Source organism: Eschrichtius robustus, chromosome 16 (assembly GCF_028021215.1).
Source record: "Eschrichtius robustus isolate mEscRob2 chromosome 16, mEscRob2.pri, whole genome shotgun sequence".
In the NCBI taxonomy this organism is placed as follows: domain Eukaryota; kingdom Metazoa; phylum Chordata; class Mammalia; order Artiodactyla; family Eschrichtiidae; genus Eschrichtius; species Eschrichtius robustus.
Window position 1 is genome coordinate 22,860,069 of NC_090839.1, and position 17,430 is coordinate 22,877,498.

General features: G+C 38.7%; 1 protein-coding gene across 3 annotated transcripts in view; it reads left to right on the forward strand.

Moving 5' to 3' along the window:
- The first annotated feature begins 809 nt into the window (after nucleotides 1-809).
- Nucleotides 810-17,430, forward strand: part of RBL1 (RB transcriptional corepressor like 1) — a 76,046-nt gene continuing 59,425 nt past the window's right edge. For 2 of the 3 annotated variants that reach the window (XM_068565608.1, XM_068565609.1), the window contains exons 1-6: nucleotides 810-1,035; nucleotides 4,084-4,217; nucleotides 12,972-13,172; nucleotides 13,423-13,487; nucleotides 13,586-13,714; nucleotides 13,826-13,986. In XM_068565608.1, coding sequence (XP_068421709.1) covers nucleotides 880-1,035; nucleotides 4,084-4,217; nucleotides 12,972-13,172; nucleotides 13,423-13,487; nucleotides 13,586-13,714; nucleotides 13,826-13,986 — 846 coding nt within the window. In that variant the 5' untranslated portion in view covers nucleotides 810-879. The remainder of the gene's footprint in view (nucleotides 1,036-4,083; nucleotides 4,218-12,971; nucleotides 13,173-13,422; nucleotides 13,488-13,585; nucleotides 13,715-13,825; nucleotides 13,987-17,430) is intronic. The other variant, XM_068565610.1, reaches the window with a different exon arrangement.

Below are 17,430 nucleotides of genomic sequence, written 5' to 3' on the forward strand. Positions count from 1 at the left end.
GGTGAAGCGGAAGGGTAAGCCTCGAGACCAGCTCCATGCCTTCAGGCTTGTGCTCAGACCATTCCTAAGTCTGGAATAACAGTCTTTACTGGGTTCCAGGGTCCCAGCTCCCAGGAAGCTGAGAAAGTGGCCCCTTACTGCATTTCTTTCAGCCCAGGTCAAGCCTCGTTTAGCGATCAAGAAGAGATGGACAGGTGTCCCCCGATACACCTTGCCTCACCAACCCTTCAGTCATTCAAAAGACCACTCACTAGGCGCTGGACACACTGAGGAGAGTCCGACGAGGCCCTCCCCCGCCCTCCCTGTCGAGAGACCACTTTTTTCAGGTCCCTCCTCCATCTCTTAACTCAAGGGGCAATTCTCGATCAGACTGTGTTTGGCGTCCCGGGGCAGGGACAAATCCAGGCCCGTGGGTTGGCCGGGCAGAAGAGGCTTCTCCCTAAGATGAACGGGACCGCCTCGCAACTGGCAGCCCAGCGGGGCCCAAACCAAAGGGCCACCAAGAAAGGGCGGCGCAGCCGGCTCCAAGGCAGGATACGAACTACAACTCCCAGCAGATCCTGCGCGCGGACCGCCGATCCCTCCGCTCCCAATTTGCCCTGCCGGCTGTGTCCACCGCTGTCCGCCAAGGTCCAAGTCCAGGTTTTCTAGGCCCCGAAGTCCGTCTTCTTATCACATTTCCGGAGAGGGACGGCTGGGAGCCCTGGAGGAGAAACGGACCTTTTTGAGGAGAAACGCGGATGCAGACCATCGAAGAGACGTCGTTCTGCGGCTCCCGATTTTCGCGCGCTTTTGGCGCGGGTGGTTGTGGGTAGCGCGCCCAGGAGGGAGAAAGGAGCTGGGGGGCCTGTGATCGCGCCGCCCGCCGGGCCTGAGGGGATGGACGAGGACGATCCCCACGCTGAGGGGGCGGCGGTGGTCGCCGCGGCCGGGGAGGCGCTGCAGGCCCTGTGCCAGGAGCTGAACCTGGATGAGGGGAGCGCGGCCGAAGCCCTGGACGACTTCACCGCCATCCGGGGCAACTACAGCCTAGAGGTGAGCGGCGGCAGGTGGGGCGGCGGGACCGAGCTCGCCAGGCCCCACCCCCGCCCCGCCCCTACCCCACCCTATGGGGCGGTGGGAGTTTCCCCACCGGGAAGGGTCTCTGCCCAGCCTCGCGCCGAGGAGTGCAGAGCTGGAAGGGCGAGTGTAGATCAATCTCTCCATTTATTTTGAGGCGGGAAACCGAAGTCCGGAAAAGGAGTGGCTTGTCCAAGGTCACACGCCACTCAGGGGTCCCCTAGTCTTCAGACCAGTGCCACAAACGTCATGGGACTGCCCTTAAGTCTGCTTAAACAAACAGTTACTCTAATGGCAGACGCTTACGTGAATTGTGTGCCCAGACGCCACTGCCCAGCGCTTTAAATATGTCATCTCACTTGGTTCTCGCCGCCACACCTCTTCGAACATGTTGTGATCCCCGTTACACAGATGGGGAAGCTGAGCCCCGAAGAGGTTAAGCGCAAGGTCGCACCGTTAGAGGTGGAGCCGGAGTAAGGAGTCTGAGCCATCATCTCTCCACCCTTCCGCCTCGAGGTGTGGGTTGCTCTTTCGGCAGTATTGCCGCTGTACAGCAGTTTGATCAGAGCCAGTGTGCACACAATGCTTATCTCTCGGCCCCAGCTTCCTCCTCTCTCAGATGGGGGTAATTAGGTTATCCTGATGATAAGCACAGTGTCTGTCTCTAAACAAAATAAATGTAGGCTATCATTAGATTTTCCCCAACCGTTCTTGCATTAAGTCCTCACAACAGCCCTGTGAACATGGCAGGGCAGCGAGTATTAAACTTGCTTTGCAGGCAATATTATCAAGGCCCAGAGGATTGTCATGACCAGGGTCGTTCTGCTAATTGTCCTAGGAACCCAGACAAGCATAAGCCCAGTATAGAGGTAGAATGGTGGTGGAATGTATTTGCAATTCCTCCAGCAGCCTTATGGTCAAAGGTTTTCGTGATCCAAGAGGGCTGGACTCACCCAGAGGGCTCTCCTGACTCATCACCTGGTGAAATAATTAATCGGTGGGCTCTAAGGCATAGAGTTGGAAATTTGGAGGTATGTGTGTGTGTGTGTGTGTGTGTGTGTGTATGAGGGAGAAGAAGAGAGACTCTTGCATGTCTCCAGGGTAGGACTGGATAGACTGGATGAAGGACAGTGATGTGCATCTCTGGGTGACACGAGAGGAAAGCTGAGGAAAGAATAAGAAACTAAAGGAGATTATAAATTATGTCCTCTAGATTGGAAACAAACTTTTTAAAAGTCTGAGAAAGCATTTCTGACATTGAGTCCTCATTTGGTCTGTCACTGAAAAGCACTGCTGAGTGCAGACGGTGGTCAAGGTATTAAACTGGGCACCTCTTTCAGATTCTTGAATATGCCCAGCTTGTTCCTACTTGTGTGCTTTCTCCATGCCAATCCCTCTGCCTGGAAACTTTTCCCTCACTCCCGACTCCAGTGAAAGTTGAAGAGCTGAATCTCCAGTTAGGCTGAGTTGATCAGGATATCTTAAATGTTTGACCGAATTCACAGCTGTGTGAATTAAGATTTTGTGAGTGTTTATTCTATCTAGAGTGTTTTATTTTCCTCTTCTTTTATGCTTTGTTTTTGGTGGAGGGCATTTTTATATATCTGCTGCTTCCTAAGAACCCCTCTGCCCAGCCCCTGTCCCCTCTAGTCTACCTGACAAGCTCCTGCTTACCCACCCCACTTCCCCTGTACATTTTGGTGATTTTTCACCACTTACCACTTTTGTCTCCCTCTGTGAACCCTTCCCTGACCCCCAGTCAAATTCAGTAACTACACTATATTCTCCCGTAACACTTTCTCTTCAATTCTTTTTAAAACATATATCTCACCAATTATAGATAATAGTATAATACCTGTTCCTCTTAGCTCTACACTTGGAGTACCCTGAGGTTAGAAACTGTTTTTGTATTTCTAAGGCCTAGCATAAAGGAACTAAATTAAATACTATAGGTGCTTTTTTTTTTTAAAGGAAAAAAAATCAAAGCAGTAATTTTGGTTCTTACATTTTCTCTGTCTTAATAGTGTTTTCATCTAGTAGCCTGCATCCAAAAGCTGTAGAGTACTTGGATGCTATACCCAAACAGTTAGTTCATCAAGGCTTCGAAAAGTATTCAACCTTAAGCTTACCTGCCTCCTTTAATGCCTTGAGCAAATGAGACTTTTCACTATAGTACTTTAGGGTAGGAACATTAGGTAGCTTTATTGGTGGCTACCCATTTCTACCCACCCCTTTTGGATTATTGTGAGAAATGTTTATCAATCATTTTATTCTTTTAGAGTCTGATCTTAAAGAGGATCTGCACAACAGTATTGTGTTGTGCTATGAGATTTGAGTCTAGTTCTTAATTTTATGTAAAGCTCAGCAGTGAAGTCATAAAGTGAATCTAGCTTGGATATCTCAAGCCTAAAGCAGAGAATTAAGTGTTGAATTCCCAAATGTCACCTTTTTTGTAGCATTGTAAATTGAAGTGTCTGCTAAGATAGAGAGCCATACTTACTATTTTAAAGATTAGGGTAAATAATTCCCCAAATTTTTACCTCACAAAACTGACAGTCTCCTTTGTGTTGTGATGGGTATTAATTTTTATATGTGTAATTCTCTTGCCATCTTCTACTCTGTTCTTTCCTTTCTCTGCCAAACTGGTTAAAAAAGAAACCTAAAACTAAAATGGTAGGAACTTCAGCATCATCAAGGCCATGACTGGTGTTATAATACTGAGAAAGCTAATGCTGAGAAATTGAAAACTCTTCAATGATATTAGATTTGGGGTATAGGTGAGAGATCTATCTTTAGATTAATACGGATTTAGCATGTTACACAGGACTAAGAGTAAGGAGTTTTATACCCATTACTGCAACCAACTAAGTTTTGTGACCTTGGGCAAATATCTTCATTTCTCTGGCCTGTTAATTAATACAGGATGAAAATTAGACCACATAATTCTAAGATGTCTTTTGATTCTAGAATTCAAGCGTTTTAACGTAGTATATCCATTTTGCTGTTTTATCTATTGCCTGCCAGGGAGAAGTTATACACTGGTTGGCATGTTCATTATATGTTGCTTGCCGCAAAAGCATTATTCCCACAGTTGGAAAGGGTATCATGGAAGGAAATTGTGTTTCACTTACCAGAATACTACGTTCAGCTAAATTAAGGTAAAGCACTTTGATTTTTCAAACATTTTATAAGTCCTAAATTTAATTTTAGGATTTAATTTCTCTTTATTTTAAATCATTTAGCTTCATCCCATTCGAAGTTTGTTATCCATATAGGTATCCTTTCCCAATTCTCACATTCTTTCTCTGCCTTTCTTCCTTAAATTCTAACTCCAACCAGAGGCCTCTAAATCTTTTTAGATTTAGAGGTTCTAAATCTTTTTTCTCTAACTTTTTCATTAATATTTTAAATTTGAGAATAATTTCAAGCTTTCAGAAAAGTTGCAGAAATAAGAAAACTACAAAGAACATCCATGTACCCTTGACCTAGACTCACCTTTTATTGATATTTTACTCCATTTGCTTTATCATTTGATCTTTTTCTCTTGAATAGTATTTTTTTTCCTCAGCTATTTCAATTTAAGTGGTGTCCATTATAGCCCTTTACCCCTAAATACTTCGTGTGTATTTCCTTAAATAACTGCAGTACAGTTATCAACTTCAACAAAGTTAACATTGATACAGTAATTTTATATAATCTAGCATCTGTATTCTAGTTTTATTGGTTGATCCAGTAACATTCTTGATAGCATTTTTTTCCTTCAAGATCCAATCTTAAAAAAAAAAAATCCAATCTAGGATCAGGTATTGCATTCACTTACCATGTCTTTTTAGTCTCCTTTAAACAAGAACATTTCCACAGCCTTTGTCTTTTATGACATTGACATTTTTGAAGAGTATAGTTCACAATCACCCTGCCCCCCTTTTTAATAGATTGTTCCTCGTTTTGGATTTTTTTCATGTTTCCTTGTGATTAGGTGCAGGTTTTACATTCCTAGATGGAAAACTACATAAGTGATTTTGTGTCCTCAGTATATCACATCTAGAGGCACATGATATCCTTCTGCCTCTCATTGGTGATGTTAATTTTGATCATCTGCTAACGATGTTCTCTTGTTTCTCTACTGTATGGTTAATATTTTGTCCCTTGCAAATACTAAGCAATTGGTGGGTCTTAGCTATAGCTTTTACTCGCTCTGGTATCAACTGTATGGAACTATTTGCCTGAATACCAAACAACAGAAATGGAGTGATTCAGTTTTGGATAGTTGCTAATGTTCATAATGACTATTTGAGGTCATTGTCTATTTGCTATCCTGGGTTTCCAGGACAGAGGCGAAAGTGTAAAGCCCTATCCAGAGAGGGTTAAGTTTCAGTTCATGCTAAATTAAAAAAAAAAAAAAAATCCTCAGAACAATTTTGGTTTCTATAAATGGAAAAAGAATTAAGTCAAGACAATTTTTAAAACTTTAGTAAATATAATTTTTGTCGTTCATGATAAAAACAAAATGAAAATATAAGATAAAAGGAGTTAAGGTAATTTTTTTAAATTGAGCAAAACCTTGTCCATTGTCATATGATCTTTTTCTATTGATGTTTCTCTTTTAAATTTATTTATTTATTTATTTATTTATTTTTGGCTGTGTTGGGTCTTCGTTTCTGTGCGAGGGCCTTCTCTAGTTGCGGCAAGCGGGGACCACTCTTCATCGCGGTGCGCGGGCCTCTCACTATCGCGGCCTCTCTTGTTGCAGAGCACAGGCTCCAGACGCTCAGGCTCAGTAGTTGTGGCTCACAGGCCTAGTTGCTCCGCGGCATGTGGGATCCTCCCAGACCATGGCTCGAACCCATGTTCCCTGCATTGGCAGGCAGATTCTCAACCACTGCGCCACCAGGGAAGCCAGGGAAGTGATGTTTCTCATCACTGACCATATTAAATTTTTAAGCCTTTGTAATAATAAATTGTTGCAGAAACTGAACAGTACAAGCTCATGATAAAAATTTCAAATAATGAAAAGAGTTCTGGAGGTAGATAGTGGTAATGGTTAATGCCACTGACCTGTACACGTTAAAATGGTAAATTTTATATTGTATATACTTTTACTACAATAAAAGAAAAAAGGTTTAAAAATTTTCAAATAATACAGAAGGGTTGAAAATAGAAAGATATCTCTTTCTTTTTCCATCCCCCAGAATTTACCACTATTAGCAATTTACTGTTATTAAATTGTTAAGCAGGAAAAAATCTGTTTTTCAGTTTTTTGCGTTTTATTTGTAAGCATAAATGAGATCATTGCCATATGTATTTTTCTGTTGGTTTTCTTACTTTATATTCTGGAAATCCTTCTATATCACCATGTATAGCTCTACCTCATTAATTTTTTTTAATGACTGTGGGATATTTTAAGTTATAAGGATGTTTTATATATTTAGCCAGCCCCCTTATTGATGAGCATTTAGATTATATCCAGTCCCTTGTGATTACAGACAAGTGAACATTATTGTAAGTGTGTATTTCAGATAAATTCCTAAAAGTGTAGTGATGAGTCAAAAGATACTTTTTAAAATGTGGATTGGTTTTAAAAAAATTGTTTAAGTGTCACATTCCTAATTGCTAAAAGAGCAGTTGACCAACATCAATATGTTCATTCAGACAAATAAAAAAGAATTTCAAGTGATCATTATTATTTACATTGATTTATAATAATTTGGACTATTTTCAAAATTTCAACTTTAAATGTAATTTTAAATGACTAGATCTTTATAGATATGGGAGAATATCCATCAAATATTGTTAATAAATTATACTGCAAAATACTGTTTAAGTATAGATTTATACATACACATGTAAAACTAGCAAATTTTTATTGAATATTTACCTGTGTGACAGACAATATGTGCTAATAGTTTGCATATCTTTATTCATTTAATCCTCACAGTAATTGTATTAAATAAATCTCATTTTAAAGATGAGGAAACCAAGTCACCAAGAGATTAAATTACTTCCCAGAGGTTATATACCTAAGAAAGTGGCAAGCCTCCCAAATCATGCTGTGTTACATATGTATCTATACATTAGTATGTCTCCTTTTGAACTGTATCTATATTCAGCTTCAGTCTACAAAACAAAACAAATTTAACCAAAGCAACTTCCAACTTAAAAAGAAAGTGTCATGTAAAAATTTGTTCTGCTATTAAGGGTATTAAAAAATTATATCTATTTTATAATTTGAATTTTAAATTCATTTTAATAAAGCAGTTAGTTGTCTACATCTTATTGTTTTAAGTATTGAGAACTAATTTTTCCATATTTTTTACAAGTTTTTCAGTAACTTAAATCAAGACAACTTTCATTCATTCATTATTTTGTAGTATAATAATAGAACCTGAATGAAAAATGAGTTTTCATAATTTTAATTGGAACATTGATGATACTAATTTTTACAGAGTAATTTTCTTTTCTTTTTTTTTAAAATTAATTAATTTATTTATTTATTCTTGGCTGTGTTGGGTCTTCGTTTCTGTGCGAGGGCTTTCTCCAGTTGCGGCAAGCGGAGGCCACTCTTCATCGCGGTGCGCGGGCCTCTCACTGTCGCGGCCTCTCCCGTTGCGGAGCACAGGCTGCAGACGCGCAGGCTCAGCAGCTGTGGCTCACGGGCCTAGCCGCTCCGCGGCATGTGGGATCTTCCCGGACCGGGGCACGAACTGTGTCCCCTGCATTGACAGGCGAATTCTCAACCACCGCACCTCCAGGGAAGCCCCCAGAGTAATTTTCTCTTTTATCTTTTGCCATTAAAATTAGGTAGTGTGCCACTATTGGAACGTATGTTCCATATTACCATCCCTACTCTATACTTTGCTTTTGGTGGCAGGGTTTGGGGGAAGTGTATGTGTATGTGATAAGATATGCATTACATAAAATTTACCATTTTAACCAATTTTAATTGTACAGTTCAGTGTCATTGAATACATTCACATTGTTGTTCAACCCTCACCACCATCCATCTCCAGAACTTTTTCGCCTTCCCAAACTTAAACTCCATACCAGTTAAACAATAACTTCCCTCTTCCTCCTCCTCCCAGCCCTCGACAACCACCATTCTACTTTCTGTCTCTCTGAATTTGACTGTTCTAGGTACCTCACATAAGTGGAATCATACAGTATTTGTCTTTTTGTGACTGGCTTATTTCACTTAGCCTAATGTCTTCAAATAACAGCATAATATCGCCAAGGAAGGACACAACAAATGAATACTTAGCATAATGTCTTCAAAGAAATGGCTGATTCAGAAGCTGGGGCAGACCTATTTTTCTAACGAACCTGGAACAACTTATGCCAGAAAGTAAGGAAGTGCTCAAAAAAATGTTGGGGACATGTCCAGGGGACAAAGGAGCTAGTTTGAAAAGGCTCCCATTTGTAACCATACCTGGGATAACTTGAGCATCAAAATGAATAGGGACAGTAATGGATTATAACTCACTGAATAAAATCTATACTGATGATAAGTAGGGGAGAAGGGAAATCTCTTCCTTATATTAGAATGCCAACTAAATAGTTACATAATTGTAGAGTATCTCCCGACAAGTCACTTATCAATTACAAAGGGAAAAATAGTAACTTTGAAGTGGAAAACCTGGCAGATACCACCTAAATCAAGTACAGAGTTATTATCAATGATGGGACAAATGGTTATGACCCACTGAGAAGGATATAACATCACTTATGTAGTACTCTGTCAAAAATACATAGCCTAAATCTAATAATGAGGGAAGCATGTAGTGACATACTATAAAATAACTGACCTGTCCTCTTCCAAAATGTTGGTGTCACAAGAGACAGTCTAACGAACTGATGTAGACTGAAGGAAACTAAAAGGAAATAACACATAAATGCAGTTCATGCTACTAGATTACACCCTAGATTGGGAAATTTAAGATTGCTGTGAAGAACATTCTTGAGACAGTTGGTGAATTTTAAATTTAAATATGGACTAATAGTATTTTATCAATATAAAATTTTCTGATTTTGATAATTGCACTTAATCATGTAAGACCTCTTTCTCAGGAAATAGAAACTATATTTTTGAGTAAATACATTTTCTCTTTATGAAAATAGAAGAGAGGGCACGATATCTACACCTTACTCTCAAATGCTTTAGAAAAAAATTATATGTATGTTATATTAGGGTTCACCAGAGGAACAAAACCAATAGAATGTGTTAATATGTGTGTGTGTATATATATATATATATATGTAGAGAGAGAGAGCGCGCACGCACGCAAAAGAACATGTACACACACATGCACAGGTTGGGAAGAGGAGAGGGAGAGGGAATTTAAGGAATTGGCTCACATGGTTGTGGAGACTTGGAGAGTCTAAAATATGGGGTAGGCCAGCAGGCTGGCAACCCAGGAAAGAGTCGCAATTTGAATCCAAAGGCAGTCTGCTGGCAGGATTCCTTCTTACTTGGGAGGAGGTCAGTCTTTTTCTGTTAAGACCTTCAAACTGATTTGATGAGGCCCACCTACATTATGGAGAGTAATCTGCTTTACCCAGAATCCACCAATCCAAATGTTTATTTCATTCCAAAAAATACCTTAATGGAAACATTGGAATAATGTTTGACTGAGTATCTGGGCGCCCATACACATCTCCTTACGCCATACTTAATCTGCAAATAAAAGCCATAACAAGATCATACATTAGCCTAACATGACATAAGTATCCTTTGTACAACCAAAAATGCCTTAACCCTTTCCCCAAAAGAGGATGCAAAATCCTTGGGCGATGTTTACTCTTCTTCTTGATATCCTGTAACTTAAATACTCGGAAGTAAAGTTAACAATACTGTGGTATAAAGTCAGTACATGCTATGTTACATAACAAGTGGGTAAGAGAGGAAGGAATACAAAGATTTAATACACGCACACAAACACTTGTAGCAAAATAAGAAATACTCATTACAATTAGAGTCCTCGTTTCATAGCTGGTCACGTGGTTGTAGTTGGTATTAATAACCTTCTTCCACTGCCCACTCCATATTTCCTTTGCCTTCAGCAAGCACCTCAGCTGGTCGTGGTTTTTTACCTGGTGAGGTGACCCAAAACCTTCATTCCTGAAGAGTCTGGGCCATTAGTAGTCCTGCCTGGATTAGATTGTTGTAGTTTTCCATTGACTTCAGTCACAGGGCATGGTAATAGTAAGAGCTACCCTAAGGGATTCCTGTATTCTATTCTTTACCTCCATTCTGGAGTAGCAATCCAATTTCTCCTTGGTCATCAGGATCAGTGACTCCAGCCAGCATAGTAACTCCCTTCTTTGCCTGTTGCTTTAGAGGCATGAGGAGCCCAAAGTGGTTGGATGGCAGTCTTAACTTCTAGTTCAATGGATTATTGTTGTATCTCTTGGTGGAAGCATTACTCTCTCTGGAACTAAGACCTCTAGGCCAACAGAGTATAATGTGACAGGGACAGGAAGCAAAAATTTTGCTGGTGGGTCAATAGGGGTAATAGTGAGTGGTGCCACTCTCCCCCTACCTCTTGATTCCTGGACCTGTGAATCCTGGCTATGGAAGAAACAGCACTATATTGTTTGCTGATTCAGAGCATATACAGCCTCCTAAAGAACCTTGTTCTGCTGCTGGCTGATTGGGCACTCAGCAGTGACTGTAGGCAGATTAGCTTTGGTCCAGATTGGCAGTGGAAATCCATGAGCCCGTACATAACTTTTCTAAAAAATTTTAATCTCATCAAAAAAACATCTTCACAGAAACATCCAGAATAATGTTTGACCAACTATCTGGGCACCGTGGCTCAGTCCAATTGACACCTAAAATTAACCATCACATGTGGATACATATACAGATGATGATTCGACTTAAGATTTGTGACTTGATGGTGTGATACTGTCTCATGATGCTGGGCAGCAGCAGTGAGCCATAGCTCCCAGTCAGCCATGCAGTCAGGAGGGTAAACAACCAATACACTTACAACCATCCTGTACCCATACAACCATTCCGTTTTTTACTTTCAATAGAGTATTCATTAAACTACATGAGATAGTCAACACTTTTTTTTATCAAATAGGCTTTGTGTTAGATGATTTTACCCATCTGTAGGCTAATGGAAGTGTTCTGAGCACATTTAAGGTGGGCTAGGCTAAGCTATGATGTTTGGTAGGTTAGGTGTATTAAATGCATTTTCAGCTTATAATATTTTCAGCTTACAGTGGGTTTGTCGGGATGTAACCCCATGATAAATCAAGGAACACTTGTATGCACATATATACACAGAGAGAGACATGGATGACAAAGCAAATACACAAAATGTTAATTATTGGTGAATAAAGGAGTTCTTGTATACTATTCTCACAACTTTTTTGTAAGTTTGATGCTATTTCAAAATAAAAAGATTAAGGGATAAAAGGGAATGTTTAAATACATTTATGGTACATTCATATAGTGGAATAAAATGCAGCTCTTAAAATTATGGAAGGAGTATAACATGAACTGATATAAAAAGATCTCCAAAATAAATTACAGGAAAAAAAATGAAGTGCAGAGTATTGTAGGTAGTATGGTATCATTTGAGTGGGAAAAAAGTTTAAGTAGGTATATGTTTATAAATGCCTTAAAAAGCTCTGCAAGGATAAATAAGTAACTAGTAACAATGTAATTAGTCACTAAGGCAAAGTTGATTGCTTTAGTGGAAAAAAACTGGGAGGGCAGTGATAGCAGACATCATATATCCTTTAGTACCTTTTAAATTTTGTAATTATGCATATTACCCGTTAAAAAAAGAAAACCAGAAAGGAGAATTCTCACACATAGGGTATCATGATATACTTTTTTTTTTTTGGCTGTGTTGGGTCTTCATTGCTGCGCGCAGGCTTTCTCTAGTTGCAGCGAGCGGGATGCTACTCTTCGTTGCAGTGCGGTGGCTTCTCTTGTTGCGGAGCATGGGCTCTAGACGCATGGGCTTCAGTAGTTGTGGCTCGCGGGCTCCACAGCGCAGGCTCAGTAGTTGTGGTGCACGGGCTTAGTTGCTCTGCGGCATGTGGGATCTTCCCGGACCAGGGATCGAACCCGTGTCCCCTGAATTGGCAGGCAGATTCTTATCCACTGTGCCACGAGGGAAGCCCTGATAAAGATCTTTTAAAAAAACTCAGATTCTTAGATTTCAATCAGCATGTCTGGAGTTTGAACACCTATGGACAACTAGCTGATGATTTCTTCCACCACCTTTTTAAAAAAAAAAATTACAAGTATCGTTCTGTATATACCGCTAGACACTTAAATGAGCTTTAACACTACAAAATTTCAGTCTAAGACCATACTAACATGAGGACATAAAAAAAATGCACTCATAATTAAATAAGCCAGAAAGGTAGAGCCATTATCCATTAAGTGATATTCTGGGTATGTACTACCTTCTTAGTTTATATTTGGTGGTAGAACCACATGTTGGAACACAAACATTTGAATTTTATTCCTGCCCTGTAACAGTCTGGTGCTTTGTGATCAAATTCCAGAATCCAGTATTGGGAGATTCTGTCTTTCCTCAAACTAGTTTTGTGAACTCATCAGTCTGCTGCCTAACATTTACTTTGTAATTTATATGCAGAGTATTGTATAGGTGCTGCAGGGAATAAAAGAAGTAGATAGGTACTGCCTGCATAGTAGAAGGTATTTTATGTATTGACTACTAATTCAAAATCTACATTCCCACAGTGATTCTGGGAACCAAAGTAATTTCATAGCACTTGGAGTGAGGTTTTTGTTTTTTCTCTCTCTCTCTCTTTTTTTTTTAAAAATAAAATCAGGCATTTAATAAAGATTTTTAGGCATAAGTAGGGTGTCTTCTTTTCCTTCCCTTATATGGACTCATTTTAAAGTTGCTTTTTTTCTGTTTTTTTAGTTTAATACAGTTTTTTAGTAAAATGAAGAAGTGGATGGACATGTCAAACTTGCCACAAGAATTTCGTGAACGTATAGAAAGGCTAGAAAGAAATTTTGAGGTGTCTACTGTAATTTTCAAAAAATTTGAGCCAATTTTTTTAGACATATTTCAAAATCCATATGAAGAGCCACCAAAGTTACCACGAAGCAGGAAGCAGAGGTGAGACACTTAATCCTCATATAATTGACATAGAAATTATGATACAAACTTATTAAGGGAATTTGCATTTTTAAAAGTCTACTTTTTAATTCCATTTAATAAAACATAGTTGTCTGTCCTTTGTGAATGAGATTTTATATGTAATTTGACTTTACTATTTGTTATATTTGCTGTTTCAATTTAAGTGACAAATGTGGAATGATATTTAGTAAGTTAGTCAGATTAAAAGTACATTTTTCCCCCTTTTTAGGAGGATTCCTTGCAGTGTTAAGGAGCTCTTTAATTTCTGTTGGACACTCTTTGTTTATACTAAGGGTAAGGTGACACTTTCAGGTGTTTTACATTTCTACTGTGGGAACTTGTGCTATTTGACCTGAAAGGTTTCTGGGTTTTATGTCTCTTTTCTTCTAAAGGTAATTTTCGTATGATTGGAGATGATTTAGTAAACTCTTATCATTTACTTCTGTGCTGCTTGGATCTGATTTTTGCCAATGCCATTATGTGCCCAAATAGACGAGACTTGCTAAATCCGTCATTTAAAGGTAAGACCTTATTTATTTTTGAAAACTGATTATCAATTTTTAGAAAAAGAGTTTCAAAAATTGACCATATTCTCTTTTCCCTCCATTGCTCTTTATACCCTGTCAAATTAGGTTTACCGTCTGATTTCCATACTGCTGACTTTAGGGCTTCTGAAGAGCCTCCCTGCATCATTCCTGTACTGTGTGAACTACATGACGGACTTCTGGTAGAAGCCAAAGGAATAAAGGAGCACTACTTTAAGCCATATATTTCAAAGCTCTTTGACAGGAAGGTACTATACTTACAATTAAATGACTCAGATTTTGGGGGGTCAGCAGCAGCGGCCTCAAGGGGAAAAGCAATATTTTAAGCAAGTTCTTAACATTATAGGACTCAGGGTCAAGATTCCCAGGTTTCAGTCTCTGATGTGATGTGCAGTTGTCCTGTGATTTTCTGTGATGTGCAAAACTGAGCTGTTGAAGAATGTGACCATCTGTATGTACTGTCAAGTAAATGCACTGTCAGAGGCAACTATAGGAGGTTCTGATAGAGAATTATAAAGAACAGAACATCAGAGTAAGCCTGATAAAGAATTATGAAAAGCAGGAGGTCAGAGTAAGCTAGTTTACTGCCACAATTTGAATAACTGCTGACTGTTTCCTGAAAGTAGGATGATGTATCAATATAACAACTGTAGCTTTAATTCAATATGAGTAGAGCAGAAAATCCCTTACAGTTGTGGGCTACCTACATGCATTCTGGATTTTTTTTCTCAGTAATTTACCTCGCTATTTCTATATGTTTGAGTTGGCTTTTTCCTTTGGGTCTCAATTTATTTCCCCAACGCTGAGCCATTTAATCCAGCTACAACTTGAGTTTTCTCTTTGGTTGGAAAAAAAAAAAAATAGGAATATGGATTAATTAGGTCATTATTATAGTTCCCCTCTTTGCAAATACTATTATGAGATTTTACTCTGAGCATAAAGTCTTCCCTAACTGGTTTCTTCTCTTACACATACTTCTTCTTTTTTTTTAATATTTATTTATTTATTTAATTTTATTTTTTGGTAGCATTGGGTCTTTTTTTTTTTTGAATATTAGAATTTTATTTTTTACACATATTAGTGTATATATGTCAATCCCAATCTCCCAATTCATCACACCACCACACACCCTGCCCCCCACCGCTTTCCCCCCTTGGTGTCCATACGTTTGTTCTCTACAACTGTGTCTCAATTTCTGCCCTGCAAACCCGTTCATCTGTACCATTTTTCTAGGTTCCACATGTATGCATTAATATACAATATTTGTTTTTCTCTTTCTGACTTACTTCACTCTGTATGACAGTCTCTAGATTCATCCACGTCTCTACAAATGACCCAATTTCGTTCCTTTTTTATGGCTGAGTAATATTCCATTGTATATATATACCACATCTTCTTTATCCATTCATCTGTCGATGGGCATTTAGGTTGCTTCCATGACCTGGCTATTGTAAATAGTGCTGCAGTGAACATTGGGGTGCATGTGTCTTTTTGAATTATGGTTTTCTCTGGGTATATGCCCAGTAGTGGGGTTGCTGGGTCATATGATAGTTCTATTTTTAGTTTTCTAAGGAACCTCCATACTGTTCTCCATAGTGGCTGTATAAATTTACATTCCCACCAGCAGTGCAAGAGGGTTCCCTTTTCTCCACACCCTCTCCAGCATTTGTTGTTTGTAGATTTTTTGATGATGCCCATTCTAACTGGTGTGAGGTGATACCTCATTGTAGTTTTGATTTGCATTTCTCTAATAATTAGTGATGTTGAGCAGCTTTTCATGTGCTTCTTGGCCATCTGTATGTCTTCTTTGGAGAAATGTCTATTTAGGTCTTTGGCCCATTTTTTGATTGGGTTTTTTGTTTTTTTAATGTTGAGCTGCATGAGCTGTTTATATATTTTGGAGATTAATCCTTTGTCCGTTGATTTGTTTGCCAATATTTTCTCCCATTCTGAGGGTTGTCTTTTTGTCTTGTTTGTAGTTTCCTTTGCTTTGCAAAAGCTTTTAAGTTTCATTAGGTCCCATTTGTTTATTTTTGTTTTTATTTCCATTACTCTAGGAGGTGGATCAAAAAAGATCTTGCTGTGATTTATGTTGAAGAGTGTTCTTCCTATGTTTTCCTCTAAGAGATTTATAGTGTCCAGTCTTACATTTAGGTCTCGAATCCATTTTGAGTTTATTTTTGTGTATGGTGTTAGGGAGTGTTCTAATTTCATTCTTTTACATGTAGCTGTCCAGTTTTACCAGCACCATTTAGTGAAGAGTCTGTCTTTTCTCCATTGTATATCCTTGCCTCCTTTGTCATAGGTTAGTTGACCATAGGTGCCTGGGTTTATCTCTGGACTTTCTATACTGTTCCATTGATCTATATTTCTGTTTTTGTGCCAGTACCATATTGTCTTGATTACTATAACTTTGTAGTATAGTCTGAAGTCAGGGAGTCTGATTCCTCCAGCTCCGTTTTTTCCCCTCAAGACTGTTGGCTCTTCGGGGTCTTTTGTGTCTCCATACAAATTTTAAGATTTTTTGTTCTAGTTCCGTAAAAAATGCCACTGGTAACTTGATAGAGATTGCATTGAATCTGTAGATTGCTTTGGGTAGTATAGTAATTTTCACAATATTGATTCTTCCAACCCAAGAACATGGTATATCTCTCCATCTGTTTGTATCATTTTTAATTTCTTTCATTAGTGTCTTATAGTTTTCTGCATACAGGTCTTTTGTCTCCCTAGGTAGGTTTGTTCCTAGGTATTTTATTCTTTTTGTTGCATTGGTAAATGGGAGTGTTTCCTTAATTTCTCTTTCAGATTTTTTGTTGTTAATGTATAGGAATGCAAGAGATTTCTGTGCATTAATTTTGTATCCTGCAACTTTACCAAATTCATTGATGAGCTCTAGTAGTTTTCTGGTGGCATCTTTAGGATTCTCTATGTATAGTATCATGTCATCTGCAAACAGTGACAGTTTTACTTCTTCTTTTCCAATTTGTATTCCTTTTATTTCTTTTTCTTCTCTGATTGCCGTGGCTAGGACTTCCAAAACTATGTTGAATAATAGTGGGGAGAGTGGGCATCCTTGTCTTGTTCCTGATCTTAAAGGAAATGCTTTTAGTGTTTCACCATTAAGAATGATGCTTGCTGTGGGTTTGTCATATATGGCCTTTATTATGTTGAGGTAGGTGCCCTCTATGCCCACTTTCTGGAGAGTTTTTATTATAAATGGGTGTTGAATTTTGTCAAAAGCTTTTTCTGCATCTATTGAGATGATCATATGGTTTTTATTCTTCAGTTTGTTAATATGGTGTATCACATTGATTGATTTGCATATATTGAAGAATCCTGCATCCATGGGATAAATCCCACTTGATCATGGTGTATGATCCTTTTAATGTGCTGTTGGATTCTGTTTGCTAGTATTTTGTTAAGGATTTTTGCATCTATATTCATCAGTGATATTGGTCTGTAATTTTCTTTGTCTGGTTTTGGTATCAGGGTGATGGTGGCCTCATAGAATGAGTTTGGGAGTGTTCCTTCCTCTGCAATTTTTTAGCAGAGTTGGAGAAGGATGGGTGTTAGCTCTTCTCTAAATGTTTGATAGAATTCACCTGTGAAGCCATCTAGTCCTGGACTTTGTATGTTGGAAGATTTTTATCACAGTTTCAATTTCATTACTTGTGATTGGTCTGTTCATATTT